The 19493-nt window shown below is 35.2% G+C and overlaps 1 protein-coding gene and 1 non-coding gene across 2 annotated transcripts; both read left to right on the forward strand.

The window, feature by feature from the left end:
* Positions 1-1116: 1116 nt before the first annotated feature.
* Positions 1117-16497, forward strand: sta (stubarista 40S ribosomal protein SA). The gene is made up of 6 exons (XM_069835051.1): positions 1117-1343; positions 3020-3182; positions 5323-5687; positions 9130-9258; positions 9695-9913; positions 16341-16497. Exons 2-6 carry the CDS (start codon positions 3050-3052, stop codon positions 16416-16418), a joined length of 924 nt encoding a protein of 307 aa, XP_069691152.1. The 5' UTR covers positions 1117-1343; positions 3020-3049; the 3' UTR covers positions 16419-16497.
* Positions 8378-8515, forward strand: LOC138706846 (small nucleolar RNA SNORA16B/SNORA16A family). The gene has a single exon (XR_011334093.1). It is a non-coding gene; the product is annotated as a small nucleolar RNA SNORA16B/SNORA16A family (small nucleolar RNA).
* Positions 16498-19493: the final 2996 nt, after the last annotated feature.

Raw genomic sequence — 19493 nt, forward strand, 5'->3', positions numbered from 1 at the left:
AGAAAACCCACCTGTTTCACGGGTATTTAGGTTATCTGCATCACCAGGTTTCATGCAATATTTCAACATTTTACGGTAAGTTTATCAATATATTTCATTTTACAATTCTCGTTCTTCAAACTTCTATTCATGGGGGGGGGGGGAAACACTTTTGACAATTTTTTCTCTCTCTCAAAATCGCGAGTTACACGTCTTTCACAATCTCCCAAAGTCCCACGAAATGGCGTTCCTGTGGTCATCATTTACTAAAATTGCTTTATCTACCATATATCGCTTGGCCATTTTAGTTATTATAATTTTAATAGATGGATTATTCAAGATAAGTGAAAAAGCAGTTTTAATTCGATTTATTTAACTGTATCTATATACAATATTATAGAAATAATAGGTAGGACTTTATTCATTGGAACTTACCTGACTGATTTTGTTTTCCAAAATTACGAAAAAGCACTTCTTCTTTGCCACCCTTATGTCACGCTGAGCACTTTTTAAGGAATCAAAATCTTTACAGTGGGTGCCAAAATGCCGCCTCAGATTCGAATTTTTTGGTGCATCACGTCTTTGCCGACATATCAGACAGGTTATTTTATCATCCACAGTACAAACAAAACATTTATTTTCACATCTATCTTGAAACCAACGACTTTCTTTGCTCCTCTTCAAAACTTCCCGAGAGGGTTCACACAGTGGAGACAACCAGCAGTTTTCTTTGTCCATCTTCAAAAGTCTTCCACACTATGATGATAAGTTAATAACACAAGCACTTCCAACCACTGCTCTACTATTATGTTAACTCTTTCAATGCATGTACAGTATATTAATATAATATTAAATACGGTTGAGCGAAACAGCAAAGTTCTCAGTTTGAAATTGGCGCTGAAACGGCAGAGCCGAAGATACGCAAATGTTTCCCCCCTCCATAAACAGCTGAACATCACCATCAACGATATAAGAAATGTGATTGGCGAACACGAAGCAACGGGCGAACACATCTGTATTAGCGCTCTGGGTGGTACTAGCTTCAACTATCGGCCACTATTATTTAATCCGTTGCTTACGAGATTATTGTGTAATCCCGTAAGCAACGATTTAATCACTGGTAATTTATTACTTCCGGTTTTTAAATTTAGGATTAAGTATTAGTTTTTTTAGAAACTTTTCCTTATAAATATTGAAACAATATTTATTTGGATATTATTTGATTTATATAGTATAGAAATGTAATTAAGATTGTGTGAAAATCAACGAGTTAGAAAGAGAATACTCTAAATATGTAAATGTTTTGACTTCAATTCTATTATTCCTTTTCCGTTTATGGAAGTCTCCCAGTGGCATTGAAGAACGTATGTTGAGTATTTTATATGTAACAGATTGAGTATAATTGGTATTAAGCTCAAAAAGCATTGCAACAGTAACATCATATATTTCATATAGTTTAAGTAATTATATAGTAAGCATCATGCAATATTGAGTACATGTATAAATAATTACATGTTGGATGGAACACGTGGCTGGGTTTGTTTCTGGTTTGCCTCTAGGTAGAAACTGATTTCTGGATTAAGCTTCGAATGCGTGATTATATCTGAGGTATATGCATGTATTGATTCAAGCAGCACAGTATAGCTACTATGTGAATAAATACAGATGAAGATGAATGTTTTGTAGCAGTAATTTCGGTAATTCTAGGCTTACCAATTACCATGCTTTCCGGATTTTTTGGACCATACCGGAATCGAGATCTGCGCCCCCTTGTTTTCAAGAAAGAAAAGAAAAAATGGCATTTCCTTTCCATGCGATTTTATCCTCTTCAATTTATAGTTATGGCAGCTCGGGTTTTAGAATTTTAATACCGGCACATACGATACTGAATTTAAGTTCATGATTCAACTAGATTCATATTAAATTAATCATCTGTTTCGTTGTTATGTCAAAGACAAAGTGCTTTACCCAAGTATGTACGGTATGATTATTGTCTGTATTATTCTGTCTCTTGCTTCAGAATTTGATATTTGAAGTCCTATGTCAAAGATAAAGTGCTTTACTCAAGTATGTACGGTATGGTTATTGTCGGTATTACTCTTTGTCTCTTGCTTCAGAATTTGATATTTGAAGTCCATTTTTGCAATAATGTTCTCTTCCACTAAATTATTGAGTAATTTCAAAAGCTTTTCCCACAACAGTGCCAAGAAAAAAAAAAGACGTTTGTTGTTGACATGCCTTTGGATAAATCGCAAAAAAGAAAACGCCAGTAGGGGAAGATATCCCCATCCACATGAAATGTGCATTCGACACAACACTCATATATCATGTAGTGTGTCTGGTGAGCTAGTAGGGGAAAAGTGGAAGGGGTGGTGGGCGGAGCTTCTACGTTCTGCTTAATGTGATTTTCCCATGCCTTTTTATTAAAAAAAAATAGCAAAATAGACAATTATGAGGTGAAAATAATGCGTCATTTTATGTATACTGCAAGGAATAATTAGTGTATTTTTGCCCCTTTTCATTTCACACATTTAAAGATTAAAGTGTCCCGGATCGTCACTTTTTAAATATGGCAACCCTAGCTAATTCTCTAGCAAGCATTAGAAATGGGGATAGGAAAATAACCTTATTTCTACATTTGCTCGTTTAAGATAAATCTTACAGGACTAAAAGTAGGACAGTCAATATATTGTACAAACCCTTAATGTCTTTTAACAGCAGCAGAGGTAATGTGAACTACTGTATATGAAAATACGATTCAAATTTACCCACGTAAAGACGCCATTTGTGTAACATACTGGGACTGTAATCTATATGATGCTACAGGGAGAAAGTTATTTTGTTATTCATTCTGAGGCACAATTTCTCCAATGTTCCTATCAGGACTTAATAATCATGGTCTTCTTTAATTGCTGTTTTACAAACTGAAGATAGCAGTTGTATTACACGTAGTTCAGACCAGATGGTAAAGCCTTTGGAACTGGTTATGGTTAGCTCTTTCATGTACATGAAAGACTAATTTTTGTTTTTATTCTTTCAGGTTTTATCGTAACTCTCTACAAACGTTAAGATGTCGGGAGGTTTAGAGGTCCTTAGTTTGAAGGAAGATGATGTTACAAAAATGCTTACTGCTTGTACACATATCGGCAGTGATAATGTCGATTACCAAATGGAGCAATATGTGTACAAACGTCGTCCAGATGGTGAGATTGGAATTACATATAAACAGAGATTTACTAACCCATTTCTTCTCTGTTTCTAGAGTCGACGGCAATTCGGAAGGCGGTAGTCTGCTAGTGTTTGCATCGAGAGAGAGCAAGGCAGCGTAAAACATTGCCACATCGTACTTCATGTGCATGTGCAATACAAATAGCGCAGGAGAGACTTTATCAAAAGACAATAATTATCTTAGCCATTAATTACTGTAAGCATGACACTTAACAAACCTTCTTTCCTTCACTAACAATATACTTTTCTCAATCCCACACCACGTGCTTCTGCAGTTGTTTCTTGCATGTTGGCAATGTTGCAGCCAGCATCAAGATGGCCAGAAGCATTCTGCTGTCAACGTTTTTGAAATAATTATACACCTTAAACACTATTTTCCGCGCCTGCCTGTGCAGTACTTGTCTTTTTACAGTCTCTTCTTCCATTTATTTATCTTATACACACACACACACACACTCTGTTTTACTCATTCAATGTATTGAAACACTCACACGTGAACAACAAACCAACTCGGGAAGTACTTGTTATAGACTGATTCCGATTGGTTCTACTGTACAAGCTTGTGACGTCACATACCAGAGAAATGCTACGGCGCATATAGCAGCTGATCGCCTTCCGAAATTCCGTCTAGTCTAGTGATCCAGTATTTCAACACGAGGTAGTAAAAGAAACAGTATCTGGTAGTATCAGAAACTACCAAACCTAACCTCATTACCATGGTAGACTGGAGGTAACTGCAATATTTTATATTTTCACAGCAGATCTGCAGAGTAGTCAATTGAACATAAAACACAATATGTAAATAGGTATAACAGTGCAGACACACAAAACACGTTGGATGTAGGCTTCAACTTTGTTTTTAGGTCAAATTAGAATTAAGCAGAGTAGAACAGATTTGAACAAGTTATTTTAGTTCAGTTCAGTGTTCCTTGAGTCTCGGTTAGTTGTGTTGTGCTAAAGAATTATTCTCTGTGAAAGAGTGGGTACACAGCTTCCGGCCTATTAACATGTCTAGAGTGTCTCTTGCATAATTTAGTAACAAGTTTAAGTAGTTTCTGTAATTTCTTGTGAGAAAGTGTGCTTACTGCTTGTACACACTGAACAGCAACCATTTCATTATACATTGTGCATGTTGGATGATTTTGTAAGACCATATTTCTACCAATACAGAAGAGAAGTACATGATAAAGGATTTACTCACGTAATTTGCACACTTTTTTTTTCACCTCTTTTGGCGATTGAAAAATTAAAGTTACGTAAATTATGCGAACAAATATAGTATTACTACCATTTGAAAGAGGAATATTTTCAGTTTCATACCACCATCTTGGACAAGGCATAGGGTCATTGAGACCTGGTCGTCAAGGAAGCTATTGAAATCCAACTAGATGGCATTAATATCAACAGAGATGGGGACCTACAGCTGAGTACAGCAAGGAACTTGTGATCAACACACTTCGACCAATCAGAACACAGCAGGCATTTGGGAATAGGAACTAGCTCCTGATTGGCCCACAGCAGGAAGTCCTACTGTCTGCTTATATACTGGCCTACACATGTCCTACAGCACAATTCCTGAAGAAGATGGCACAGCTAGTCATCGAAAGCTTGGAAACATCAATTCAATTCACCTGGCTGAGAACCTGAGAAATTCTTCCAATTTCATGTTCATGCATTCTTGTTACTTTTTACATTTTTAAATACTGTAATTAGTTGAAAGTAGATGGGAAGATAATATTAAAATGGATTTGAGGGAGGTGGGATATGATGATAGAGAATGGATTAATCTTGCTCAGGATAGGGACTAATGGCGGGCTTATGTGAGGGCGGCAATGAACCTCCGGGTTTCTTAAAAGCCAATAATTAAGTAAGTTGAAAGCTGCTAAGAGAACACTCATGTGGAAAAGAAAATCAATTGCATTCTTATCTGGAAAGGCTTAGCAATATCTAAAGATACTTCGAAATTTTAGTTCTAATAGATATAATAGGGAAAAAGTTTATTTAGATCAGCTCAGGTAATTTGTATAATCAGAAACATGATGAAATATGAAGTTCTTAAAGAATTGTTCGTCATTAAAAATATCAGCAAAGAATAATTGTTGATTATTTTTCCAGGTAACCACATAATCAACTTGCGTCGCACATGGGAGAAGCTGCTGCTTGCTGCCCGTGCCATTGTTGCAATCGAACATCCTTCTGAAGTGTTTGTGATTTCGTCTCGCAACTATGGTCAGAGAGCTGTTCTCAAATTTGCTGCACACACTGGTGCCACCCCTATTGCTGGACGGTTCACGCCTGGAGCATTTACCAATCAGATTCAGGCTGCTTTCCGTGAACCCCGTCTGCTGATAGTGACAGATCCTGCTCAGGACCATCAGCCAATCACAGAAGCATCTTATGTCAACATTCCAGTGATTGCTTTTTGTAATACTGACTCTCCTCTGCGTTTCGTAGACATTGCCATCCCATGCAATACGAAGGTAAGATTGTGTAAAACAAGCTTAGAGAGCTTGGATGTTTGTTCACTCTTTCGCTTGGTATGTATTTAAAAATTCTGAAAGAATAAACATTTTTTTCCGACATAATTAGGAGTTATTCCACTAGTTTTGTTGAGCCTTATTTACCTTTTTATGGAATTTTAAAAGTCTTGCTTAATTTTCGTGTTTATTAACGTTATTAAATAAATTTTATCCTGAAACATGACACATTTCAAACCCATCCTGTGCACACACACACTACACACGTTACTTGTCTTGCTTAATCGGCCATTTACACAATATCATGTAACATTAATAGCACAATCACGATTTTCATGTTCCTCTGCATCTTTGATAATTTCAAGTTTTTCGCTGCAAATAAAGGATTGCAATCTCATACCATTAGTGGCATTCATTTTCAGAATTGAAAATGTAAGACTAACAAACTATACACATACTTAGCACACTTGAACTTGATTCTGACACATGTACTGCTAATCCAAACGCCATTTAACAATGTTAAGAATTGAAGTACCTGAACAGGAAAATTATGGCATGCGCTACCACTTTGGGAGTTGTGAGAGAGAAAAATCGGGCAATGTTGCAAACTTCATTTCAAATAAGCCACTCACCCATACTTTTTACTTGTATATTTTGGAAAGAAAAATGTGTGGGATATTCGAGAAAATACAGTATTTCATGAAAAACAGTGTGTAGTAGTGGTGGTCATACAAACTGTATCTGTGCTTCAGTGGCTGACCATGATAATATCTTTGAAAAATATTGGAGTGCAAGAGGTCAAATGACTTTGTCAAACGCCTGACATTAGGAAACAACAACAAACTGTATAAACATCTTTAATTTGTGTGCATGCAGTTTTGCCATTAATGAAGGTTGATTGGTGACTGGAGAAACATGAATTTTCAGTCTTCATTATTGTCCACTTCGAAGAAGTAATATATTAGTGGTTTTCATGCTGAATGAGCGTTAGTATAAGATGCCAGAAGTTGTCCTTGTTGTTTTCTAATGCCAGGCGTTTGACAATAAAGTCATTTGACCTCTTGCACTCCAATATTTTTCAAAGATATTATCATGGCCAGCCACTGAAGCACAGATTTTGAGGTGTTACGAATCCATTTCTTGGTTTGAGTTGCACAGTGGGCAGTTAGGGGACTTATATATAGATGCGAGAAGTTGGTGTACCATTGAGAGTTAATTTCATGGGTTTGTCTATATAATTTGGTTTGGATGTATTTTTCGCTGATAAAACAGTTTTTTTTTTTTTTTTTTTTTTTTTTTTTTTTTTTTTTTGGTGAACTTCATGACATTTGTAAATTAAGAAAATAAATATTATGATACTCAGTGTAATGTCAACAGTATTGCAACTTATAGATAATGGTAATTCTGCTCAATTAATCATTTGAACGTTTTTGCAAACATACACTAGAGAATTTGTCACTAGGGAATGAACATTTCAGAAAAGAAAATGTTAATATGTGTGGTATGATATACAATTCATAACATTTGCAATGAACTAGATGGTAAGAAAATATGAATCTCTCTTAAAAAAAGAAAAAAAAATAGGATTATGTGAAAAGATATATCAGCAAAGTAATTATAAGAACTATCGAAACTTCTAGAATGACCTTGAGGTCCATTCAACCTTCTATCAAATTCAGCAACTGGTCCTTCCAGGAGATAAAAGGCTGTCAGGATCTCCTTTGCCCTTACTACGGAAAGCTGAGTGATGTTCTCCTTTTTATAACTGATGGGGGGCACTGGATTGATGTTTCATATTGCAAGACTCTGATAACGAATGTTTCTTACAATTAAATTCAGCTTGGCTAATAATCTTTCTCTCATAATATGCTCCCCCTCTCCTCCCCCTTACAAATCGAATTATTCACACTGCCAGACAAGCAGAGGCCAGCAAAGGTCTCAGATGATATTGGAAGATGTTAGAAGTCAACCATATTTTCAGGAAGTATGGCTGGATAGCTGATTTTCATATTTGAATACTTTTGCTACCAGTAGCAGTTTAAAGCATCAAAAAAATACTTGCACTAAATTGTACTCTGATGTTCCAAAGATTGCGATTCTTTTACCTCTCTTCCAGCAACAAGAATTATGGCTTACTGTTACTTCTATTACTACACCTGATTTTTGGAGCATCTCCTTTTGATATCTAATATAATTAATTTCTAATACTCAGCAGTTTTAATCCTTGGGTTGGATGAGCTGTTGTATGTAGTTGGGAGAAAAGATTATAGTTGAAATTTAACAATTTACTGATAATGGAAAATTTTACAAGAATTTTTAACTATTGAAAAGACCATGTGCATTTTGTCATCATCCTGTACTGCAAATACAATATTCTTTCGCTTAATGTTTTTTTTCACATTTCTGTCATATTTTTTTATAATTATATAACCATTTAACACCTCACTATGACTTTACAGACATTGTTTATTTATATAAGATCCTTATAGCCAAGCATACTTCCTGTTTCTGACTGTTAGAAATATTTTTCTTTCTTTCTTCGCCATTTTAACTTGCTATATTTCTTGCTCAGTTATGTAGAATATTATCAGTAACGATGTTACTTGCTTGTTATAAAATAGAGCTCAGCCTAGCATTTGATTATATATATATATATATATATATATATATGCAATTGATGTGTATAAAATAATTATTGGCCCGATCGAAGCTGTATTGAACAGAATTGTTTGTTGATGCAGTCAAAACGAGGCCTAAATAAACTATCAAGTAATGGTCGCTGATTTGTCTAATCCAACGACTTATCAGCATCACCCAACTTGATAACATTCTTATACATAGGTGTATGTTGTTGTTGTTGTTTTCTAATGCCAGGCGTTTGACAATAAAGTCATTTGACCTCTTGCACTCCAATATTTTTCAAAGATATTATCATGACCAGCCAATGAAGCACAGATTTTGAGGTGTTCCGAATCCATTTCTTGGTTTGAGTTGCACAATGGGAAGTTAGGGGAGAGATATATTCCAATTCTATGCAGGTGTTTAGCCAAACAATCATGGCCTGTTGTCAATCTCAATGCCACCTATATACATAGGTGTATATGGTAGAGAGGAATCTTTAATTTTCTCAGAACCTTGGAAAATAATAGTTTTCGAAATCTTGAGTCAAAATTTCACTGTATCTCAGTACAATGATATTTGCAGTCTTAGCAGTTAACAATGTTATACAGTTAGCAATTTGTAAGGTATCCGGATTACCAGAGTTGGTTGGAAATGAACAATTTATATATAATTACAAAAAAAAGTTTGTAATATTAGAAAAGTTCAACTGCAAATGTGCATACAATACTGTTTATCTTAAATAGTATACCAATAATAACAGTATGATAAAATTGAATACTTTTTATAGAAAATACATTTTCAATATATTTGGCTTTTGTTGCAGTCTGCACATTCAATTGGTCTGATGTGGTGGCTTCTGGCACGTGAGGTCTTGCGCTTCCGAGGTTCCATTCCCCGTGATGGCAAGTGGGATGTGGTGGTAGATCTATTTTTCTACAGAGATCCTGAAGAGGTACTAATACAGACCCAGTGGGGTCATTACATGCATTATTTATTTATAATGTTTTGTGGGTCAAAATATCTTAAGTTAAAGAGAGGGAGAGAGAGAGAGAGAGTGTGTGTGTGTTTTTTTTTTTAAACAGAATTAAAAGTAATATTGGCCTAATTCGGGGGGGGGGGGAGAAAGAATATTGGTTGCAGGTGCAATGATACTGTAGTAAGTCTGTTTTCAATTGAATATGCGTAAATTTTACATGAAACTGACATAAGGTTGGGCTGCACTTCATATTATCCAGATTTGTATTGCTCGTGATTACCATTCTATAATTTTTGTACTTCATAGGAATAAGAAATCATTAGAGAAAACGTCACTGGAAAATATCCATAGAATAACACTTACATGATATGTATGTTGCATCCATGTTTAATTCTTCTGATATTCTGTGCAGGCTGAAAAAGAAGAGCAGGCCACAAAGGAAGTTGTGCCAGCCCCCATAAAGACTGATGGTGAGTTTACAACGCAGGCACCAGAAGTCTGGGGCAATGAGATTGTCTCAGAGCCTGTAACTCGTAGTAGCTGGGCGGAAGATGTGCCTGTCCCCCCACCAGTTGCAGGTGCTACTGGCCAACCTGTTGCCTACAATACATCTGACGATTGGGCCACACAGGTGAGTTACACTGGCATCAACATGAATGTTCTACTGAAAGAGTAACATAACCAAGCTTGTTTAATTATTATTCATGCCTGTGAGACAGTGAATCATGTTTATACCTCTTAATTTTAATTTTCATATAGATTTTTAAATATTTTATACATGTATGTGAAATGTGAAATCATGATCAAGAATCATTTGTAAGAAGGCTAAATATTCAGAGTTAAAGTTTATTATTTTCATATCATAAGCAACTTTTTTTCAGCTAGAATGTATCAGAATGTTCTTCCACAACTAGTACTTCTAATTTTCTTTGCTTAGACTTAATTCTGTTCTATCTGATACTGGGTATCTGAGTCTAATGTGGGCCATGTGCAGTGTTTCTTTGTACCAGTTGGATCTTCCTAACGCATGAAGGTTAAACTACATCACTAGACCCCGGATTTTTATGTAATATCAAAGTGCGAAATATGTACGACCTAGAAACAAAATTTTGGCTATCTAAGCACTTAGCTTGCACAATATGTTATAACTGGAACTTCAAAAATTCAGATGGCCCAAATTTTGTTTCTGGTTCTGTACATAAAAATGTAGGCCTAGTAAATCAGGGAAATATGTAATTTAATCACTATCTATTAATGCATTAAATTCACAAAAATGTCGTCACAATTTAACTGGTCAGTTGAAGTGGGAGGATATAGCCTGGAAAGTCGATTTGCCATTTCCACCCCATTGTATAGCTTGCAAATACAACTTGTCTCTGCCACAATCTATGCTTTTTCTTGTGCCTTAAGATTTTCTAGAAAAATTCTTGTGTCACACACACAATAGTATTTTGACTTACCTGACAACTGACTGATTCCGAGAAAGCATTAGTGCAAATGTATATATAGTCCAGATCAGCTTAATAGCCAAGGGTGAAACCTAACCTTTTTCCACTATTACTAAATGTGCTAATGGATTATAGTAATTTTCTAGCTCTCAGGTTGAATTTTCTTTTACCAACTTTGTTTGGAATTTCGGGTACTGACAAAAATACAACTGACAGTTATTTTCTAACTTTTTTTTTATGGGACTTTCTAATGACACAGTGTGTACAACTGACAATTATTCACAAACACAGAATCTAACTTCACAGGTATGTGGTGTAGTAGTGCATATGAAATCTCGTATTCTCAGGAAAGGCAAAGAGATAATTATAACAGGTGGTATACCAGTATTTACGTCTCCTAGAAAATATCGCAAAACAAATAAAAGTGTTAATGATTTGAACGATTTTCAGAAGTGTGAATGATATGAACGATTTTCAGAAGTGTGTACTTGCTCTGTCGTACGATTTTTTAGATATATATTAGCAGTATTGTGATAGGAATATAATGGTGAAGCAGTGCGCAGTCTCGCCCGTTCTCCTACTACGTGATGACGTCACGCGGGAAGCATTGGAGACTCTCTCGCAGCTTGCTAGCTTAGCTCAGCTCAGCTCCGTAAGGTTTTGGAAGTGGGGTAGGTTAATTGATTATGAATACCAAGAAAGTGTATTAACTAATCCCTTCCCTACTAACGTCTTGTCAGGAACATGATGCGCTCCCAAAGCATAGCCATCTAGACATGACGTCTTTGTGACCCTGCGACTTTTATTGACAGTTTTCATTCAAGCTGTCAAATGCCGTTTTTTTTTCAAGCTGTCTAGAGGGTTGTTGTATGTTGTAAAACGATCTTTCGTGAAGAAGAGGAGTTATTTTCCTCTAAATATACGCGAAAGGTTTTCCAGAATTCTAACTGTTTGAATAAAAGTGCATTGAAGTTCTGTCCTGCATTCCAAGTGGAATGAACAAAGTTTAAGAAAGGGAGTCAGAATCGAGGTCTTGTAAGAGTTATTGGCAGTAAAGTGACATGACAGAAAAGGTCTGTCTACGAAGCACAACATTCACATGGTCAACATAAAGGAAAAAGGGTAACAATGAAGGGGAATAAACAGTGGTGAAACTGAAGGGCGTAATAGAATACAAGAACGTTATGTTGTGGGTTGACTGTCAGGTCAGCGTCAGAATGAAGTCTTATATCCCTTCTCCATTATGGAAAAATACGTAAAAAAAATTACAGAAATCTTTCTTCAATATAATGTTTATGGTACTTTTCAGCTTTTCAATGTCTACGTAATTGCATGTAAGACCATGAAGGGAAGCAAACCCAGGAAGGAAAGGATCTATACAAATCTTCGACTAGACCTGGAAGCAGGCATTTTATAGAGGGTTACCCTTGCCTAACTGCAGTGTTAGTGAAAGGGGAGGGGATGCTGGAGTTACGACGACAATATTACAAGCAAACTGTTGGGCTTATTCCTCCCCCTCCCGTCATATACCTACCACCCACAGAAAAAGAAGCCAGCGAGAACCTGCAAAGTTTGTAAATCTCACAAGAAAGAAGCAAACAACGTGGGAGTGTAAACAATGTTTTGTACTGGAGTCTTTCGAAGCTTAACATACTGTTCAAATTGTTACCAAATTATGAGTATAATATCACAATTTGTAGTAAAAGACCCATGTTTATTGCAAACGACCTCCACCTGCCTTTAAATGCCACTTACCGCACACCACCAATTCACTGTCTGCGCTTGGAGATTTAAATAGAGATTCCAGGCAATAGACTCGTCCTTTTAAATCTTACTGCATGAACTTAAAGGTAGCAACAAGCAAACTTTAGAAAAGAGTCAATAATGAACATTTGTTGAAGGCAGGTGTCGAATTAATTACGTTCATTCTGGTGTACTGCTTTCGTTAGAAATCTTAAGTTCATGGACTTAACTCGGTTTGATCCATTCAGGGTAATGGACAGAATACGTACTGAATCAGACCTTCGATTTCAGGCTGGCTTTAAATAGGCTAAAAATGTGAATTGCAACAAATGTCAAGTGTAGCATGATGAAGTGTCCCTAAAAGAAGGCAAATTCGGAAAAAACGCATTTTCGATAAAATGTGGACTTAACGCGTTTTGATTCTGAGCTCCTCAAATACGTTCAATGAAGTTTCATCGTCAACATTTTTACATTACTTAAACACACACATCAGTTTCTCATTCCAGTGATTCTGCATATTTCTTTTAGTAAAATGCTCCTGCACACAATTTTAATATCTGAATACTTTTTACACAAATTAAGTCCACAATTTCCATATCTGACATTAATTTTCGTAATGTGAACGGATTTCTTGTTAGCAGCTAGTACTTGAAATAGACCTTGGTTCACCCTCACCAACCACTTCTGTATTATCTTCCTCACTACCACTTTCGTTCTTCAACTCCGACGGTAAATCAATTTTCAATAGCACTATAATATCACTTTCACCCAAAACATTAAGGCTGCTATTATCCACAAAACAACTCATGTCTATGTTCTGTATCCCTGAATACAACTAGATTTGAATAAATACCAATAAAGAAAGAACAAATTTACCAACTCAAGTTTCTACACTGCAAGTAAATAGTAAGGTGGAGAATTGAAACAGTAAACGACTTTAATGGTATTACAAACAGTTACAACAATGGACAAAAATCACAGAATTCAAACTTGAAAATGTTTAAAAGTGTAGGTCATATGAAATGCCAAGGGTGGGTAAAATCTGTCCACAACAAGTACTTCAAATTATTAGTCTGCTATATTTGAAATCTAAAACAGAACACGTGTGTATACTTTATCATGTTACAGACAAATAGAGTAAAGGTGAAAGCTGTCAGATTTCATTAATTGAAACAAATTTAGAAAATAAAAAGGGTGGGCAATTTTTTTCCAACCGTGATAATGCTAGAATTAAGCGAGAAAATAATTATTTTATGCCCATTGATTGATGCCTTTTTTGCTCCTCTATTGACATTCGAGACAATTGAATCCTTCCATTTACTGAAGCCTTTTCTGTCTGGAAGTTGTTAAAAGATACCAAAGCTTTAACATTTTATGAGACATGTAATTAAGTCCTTTTAGCTTAGAAAGTTTTGAAGAACTATGAGAAAATTATTCCCTTCTGCGGAGTGACTCATATGTGAAAAATTTTAACAATATGATACACAGGAACATACCAGTTAATAGTTATTATAGTTATATAATTGCTGTAATTACTCACGTTTCGTTATTTAGGTCTAATGCACTATCCTCTGATACATGTTCGTCTGAATTGGTTTTGGAAGTGGCCTGAACAGTACATGAACTATTGGCAATGATGTCATGAATTTCTTTTCTCCTCCGTTTTTCACATCTGTCCAATCTCAGATGATCTGTTGATTTTCGTTTCAAGCAAGACTGTGCCAGAGCTTTTGTGGGTACAGCGTCTACTTTCAGATTACGACTGTTTTTTGGTTCATAATTTAGGAGTTTCTGCTTTAAAGGTACTTCGTAACTTGACTCCTCAAAATGAAGTGAACATATTCGAGCTGAAACAACATTAAGTCTTAAGATTTTTACTCCCTTTCTTTTCTTTCAAAGCAATCTATGGAATAAGTCAAACAATAAGTTTAACATTAAAATATATTTTGCAAATGAGTTGTGAAGCAAATAAAATTTAGTAACATGCGAGAAAACTCATCATGCTATAAATTGACTTCATTTTCCCTTCTACAAGAATGCAACCATTGTCTTGCTAAGTCTTCATTCTTCGGAAACCTATAATATTTTACGTCAGTTCCTTTTGTTTTTCGATTGTAACTCAACCAGATACTGCACATCCAGGCATACTAATAGCATTACTGATACAAGAATAACATTCAATATAATATATATATAAACAAAGAATTAACACTGTGCACGTACACACAACAGCTGTTTGTTTTGTTCCTCGAGCACTGCGGCACGAATTAGCGCACCGCTGCTGCTTCCCAAGTGACGACATGCACAGTAGAAAACAAGTTTGAGTCAACCGTCTGCTACACCATTATATTCCCACCACGAGCAGTATGTGTTAGCAGTGCCATTATAGAACTTCGAAAGAAAGAAGAAAGCTGAGAATAAGCATAGATACGATTTTCACTTTTCATTGTAAAATATAAGTATATAGTAGATTATAAGACAGAATATCGCAAAAAAAATGACATATTTGGTTGATATTGTAGACAAACATTCTTGCCCCTTTTTCAATGAATTATTTTGAAGAGTTTTAACAACATTATTCCTTAAGAGCATTAGAAATCTTATAAGATCAGACAATTTAATTGCATTTCATTTTTAAAGGAGTCCCAGTCCTGCCATCTATCTACAATATGTGGAACCCCTGAATCATGCAAGTGAAGTGGGTAGGCATTAGACACACACACACACTTTTAAAATAAATGCTTAATAATAATTATGGATATAAGTATAATTACAATTGTTATTAGTACTGGTATTATTTTTATTGATATATAAAATATTTCATTTAATGTTAAACTTTTAATGTAAATTATATGCATGCTAGGAACGTAGAGATTCTATAATTCCAAAATTCATTTTGCATTTTAAAAACCTTACTTTATGTACATAATATATTACATTTTGTACATTTTTTAAATATACAATTTTACGTTAAATATATTAATATGGTTTTAATGTTCACTTCTGTATAACTACCTTCACGTGTGGACTTATTCTGCCACAGACAACAGTGATAGAATATATAAGCTAGAGGATTAAATTAAATTAGATAGGTTCGATTTAACAAAGAGAAAGAAAATAATATACTGTTTCAATATGAATTCTTAATTACGTATGAACAGATATGCTTATGTTGTATTATCTTCATATTTGTAGCCCGCCCTTACAAACATACTGTCTCCTCTTTCCTCTGGAGAAATAAATAGTAATAAATTCAAGATTATTGTACAAGGAAGGCTGGACATTTTGAGTAAATTTTCTTGCTTACAGTTTTTCAGGCGAGCGTTTCCACATATATAAATTAAAACATTCTTTCTCTGTCATTAACAAAGTTAATTTTTACACATCTGTCACTTTATTTCCCATGTTAGTGACTCCAAGAACTACTGATCTATGAAGCGAAGAAATAAAAAGTGGGATGGAAATGTCTTCAGTAAGAGTATTTAAACAACCCTGAAGAATCATGTCGCTGTACCTGCCCGATTGCTGCAGCGACAGACATCTGTCATCCCGAATATCTGTTGTCTCTGTCTTCCACGTCTCGTGCACCATGTGACATCATACTGCTGCTAGCACTCTATTGGCTTAGGCCATATGCCTTCTTATTCTGAAACCACTATAGCATCAACTCAGCTTGCTGCATGCTAATAGGTGTACTGTTGCTATGCATATGAAAGCTCATGTGTAGGCAGACCACATCTGACTGAGACACCTTGTTGCACAAATAATATTCTAAGTCTGATACCATAACAGATTCAAACACAGGGACTTGTTAATTGAAAAGGTGATATTGGATATATTGACACATTAACTGTTTGTGTGTTTCAGGTTCAAGATGAGTGGGGTGCAAACACCACAGCAGCTGCCCCGACTTCAGACTGGGGTGGTTCCAACAGCTGGAACTAACAAGTTTTATGTTATAAGCTCGAGTGATTTGTACACGAAAATGTTCCGTCTGTGATTAATAAATGTTGGATTGGACAGATTGGTTGAAGTACCTATTATTTTTATCCTGCTATAATCCTTCAAATTCTGTTTAATTCCTCCTCCAACATTTTTGTTTGCAGGTGTACATAAAATATCTGTTTTTTAATGCTTGGTCCTTGATAGTGAAGCCATTAGTGCTCTTGCTCTCCAGCTTTTTTTTTCTCCTATCGATCCAGCAGGTAGAGCATTACAGATTTGAAGATGGTCTTCAGTAATTTCTTCTTGATCACATAGGGGACAGTTTGGGTTATTGTAAATTCCTATTTTGTTCAAGTGCTTTGCTAAACAATCGTGTTCTGTGATGTCTGAATTTTGCGAGGTGCTTGAGAGATTGTTTCTGGTTTATTAACAATAATATTCCACTTTTTATCCTTGGCTTTGTTGTGTTGGTCTTCGTATCTGTTTCTAATTATTTTTATGGCTATGAGGGATAAATTTTATTCTTTTGAGGTAGGTCACAGATAGGCTGTGACTTACCTCATTGCCAGAGATTCCACAATGTGCTGATATCCATTGTTGTTGTTCTTGTTGAGAGGTCCACATGATTAGTTGTAGTGTGGGAGTGATATTTATGTTTCGAATTCCTCTCAACTTACTTGAGACACAGAAATATTTGTACATTTTCCCAGACGTCATAGTTGAGTGAAGTTCTAAAGGCGAATTGTGCATAGGAAAAATTGTCCTAATGTAGAAGGTTATGCTTGCTTACAAATTTGAACCTCGCCAGTGATAATGTGTCAATTTTTCAGAAGTTTTATTTACTTTTTGTTAAGTTTATTTATACACATTCTAACATTGGTGGTCTTATTACATGTGTAGTATCTTTGAGTATATCAGTAGGCTGTTTTTACCATTGTTGAGTTTCTGTTTCTACTGTGTTATAGATGGCCTGTATTCATGTAAATTATTCTAGATTTTGATCAGTATTTTGTTTATGATACTGGTGATGAATTATGGTACATGTAAACATCCAATCCAGCACCTGCCCCCATGACTGAGGGAAACCACGAAAAACTACAGTCAGATTGGCTGGCCACAGGGTTTGAACCCGGGACTTCCTAAATGCGAATCTTAAATTTTACTGTCTCAGCCATTTCGCTTGGTTTTTCACCATGTAAAGTAGTTCATATAAGTATTTTGGAACATTAGATTGATAACAAAACTGTCACAAAAACTATTTCTGCAATGGTAATTAGCAGCTGTCCTTTACACCCCTGTTTGCAGGTCAGTTGATTAAATGGGTTCCTTATTTAGACAAATCTTCTATTGATGCGAAATTACTAATTCAAAATTTTCCCTGTAAGTGATGGTGTGACAGAAGCTTACCCATATGGACTGAGTGAGTGGTCCGTTTCCAGATTAAGCTACTATAAAACTCTGGCTCAATTTTTCATGTACTTGTCTAATGATAATTCGCAGTAACAGGTGAATAAGATACATTCGTTACACAGTTTTAACATGTGAAAACGAACATTTGAAAGGAACTTATTTACTGGATTTTCAAAGATTTTACTTGTTTCCACATCCAGGTGTGTAGCATTAATACACCTTCAAATTGATCTTGGCTATTCTTTTTTACCGTATATTGGAATTGATCTCACCAATATTTTGTTATTAATAAACTGACTTGAGTATATATTAAAATAATTGTAAAACTTATACAACATTAAATTTTATATGTGTATTATAAACTTTTCAGTTTTCGAAATTATGGCATCCATTTTCTATTGTATCATTATAGTGAATTAGTCCACTAAGCTCTGTGCTAGTGTGTCTGCCTCAAGACTACTGGCAGTGCGCAACTTCTAATCACTAGATTGTGTACCAGTATGTCTGGATTAAATCCCAAATCTCTCCACAGTGCATATGAAGAGAAGGCATAATATGTCATTTTTGATAGTGATTTGTCTCTTGAACGAGATGTTAAGCCTGGTGGTCCTCTTCGTGCTATTCAACAAGAGTAGACTCCATAATCCATTTCTTGATTTGAATTGTACAATGGGTAGTTAGAGGACTAAAATATCTAATATATAAAAGTGAATGTGGGTATGTACAGTATGTATGTTCTCTATACAGATCTACATGCTTTGACCGATTTGTGTCAAAGTTTGCCCATTTAACCTTCATAACCAGGAGAAGAACATAGGCTACATTAAAATCGGACAAGTAGACGTTAAATTAATTAAAAAGATAAAAGCATAAAAATATATACGGTCAAATATTAATGTATAATATTAAATGCAATCTTCTACAGTCAATTGTTCTTTATTATTGTCTGTTGTATTCAACATCGACTTTCATGAGGCCGTGGAAAAGCAAAATGATATAAAATAACATTGTAGATACATCATGAAGGCCAAAATCTAGACAATTCATGCATTAAGTATCTTTATGCAGTCCAGAACCGTATTATGTGTTTCTCGAGATAGTTGTAGATAGTGACCAGACTGTGTTTTATCAAACTGAATTCTTTGAAATCGCAAGGATTGTCAACACATAATTGAATACTTAATATTGAATCACCAATAGTACTATTGCGAAATATTGATCCACAAAAAGTATGCAATGGAACAGGAATTGGTGTGAAAAAACTCATGCCAAATGTAACAGAAGTGATAGTATTAACTGGCAAAACGAAAAGAAAAGATGATTTTATCCCACATATTCCTATGGTAGCCAGTAACATGCCATTCGATTTTAAGCAATGGCCATTTCAGTGCGACTAGCATTCGTAATGACCGTAGTAAAATAAAGCTCAAAGATAGTCACTCAAAGTTGCAGGCATTCACTTAAAAACTCCGTGTTTTTCACATTGTAAATAAATTGCGTAACTTGCTTTCGAGTGAGCACACCTAAACATATATACACATTTATACAAAAGAGGGAAAAACGAATTGTATGCATATCAATGATACTTTTGTCATGTTCCTAATGAGTATGTGAATATACATAAGCCCACTGAAAATAACACTATATTAATTCTAAAATACGTAT

The sequence above is a fragment of the Periplaneta americana genome, chromosome 9 (genome assembly GCF_040183065.1).
Source record: "Periplaneta americana isolate PAMFEO1 chromosome 9, P.americana_PAMFEO1_priV1, whole genome shotgun sequence".
Classification (NCBI taxonomy): domain Eukaryota; kingdom Metazoa; phylum Arthropoda; class Insecta; order Blattodea; family Blattidae; genus Periplaneta; species Periplaneta americana.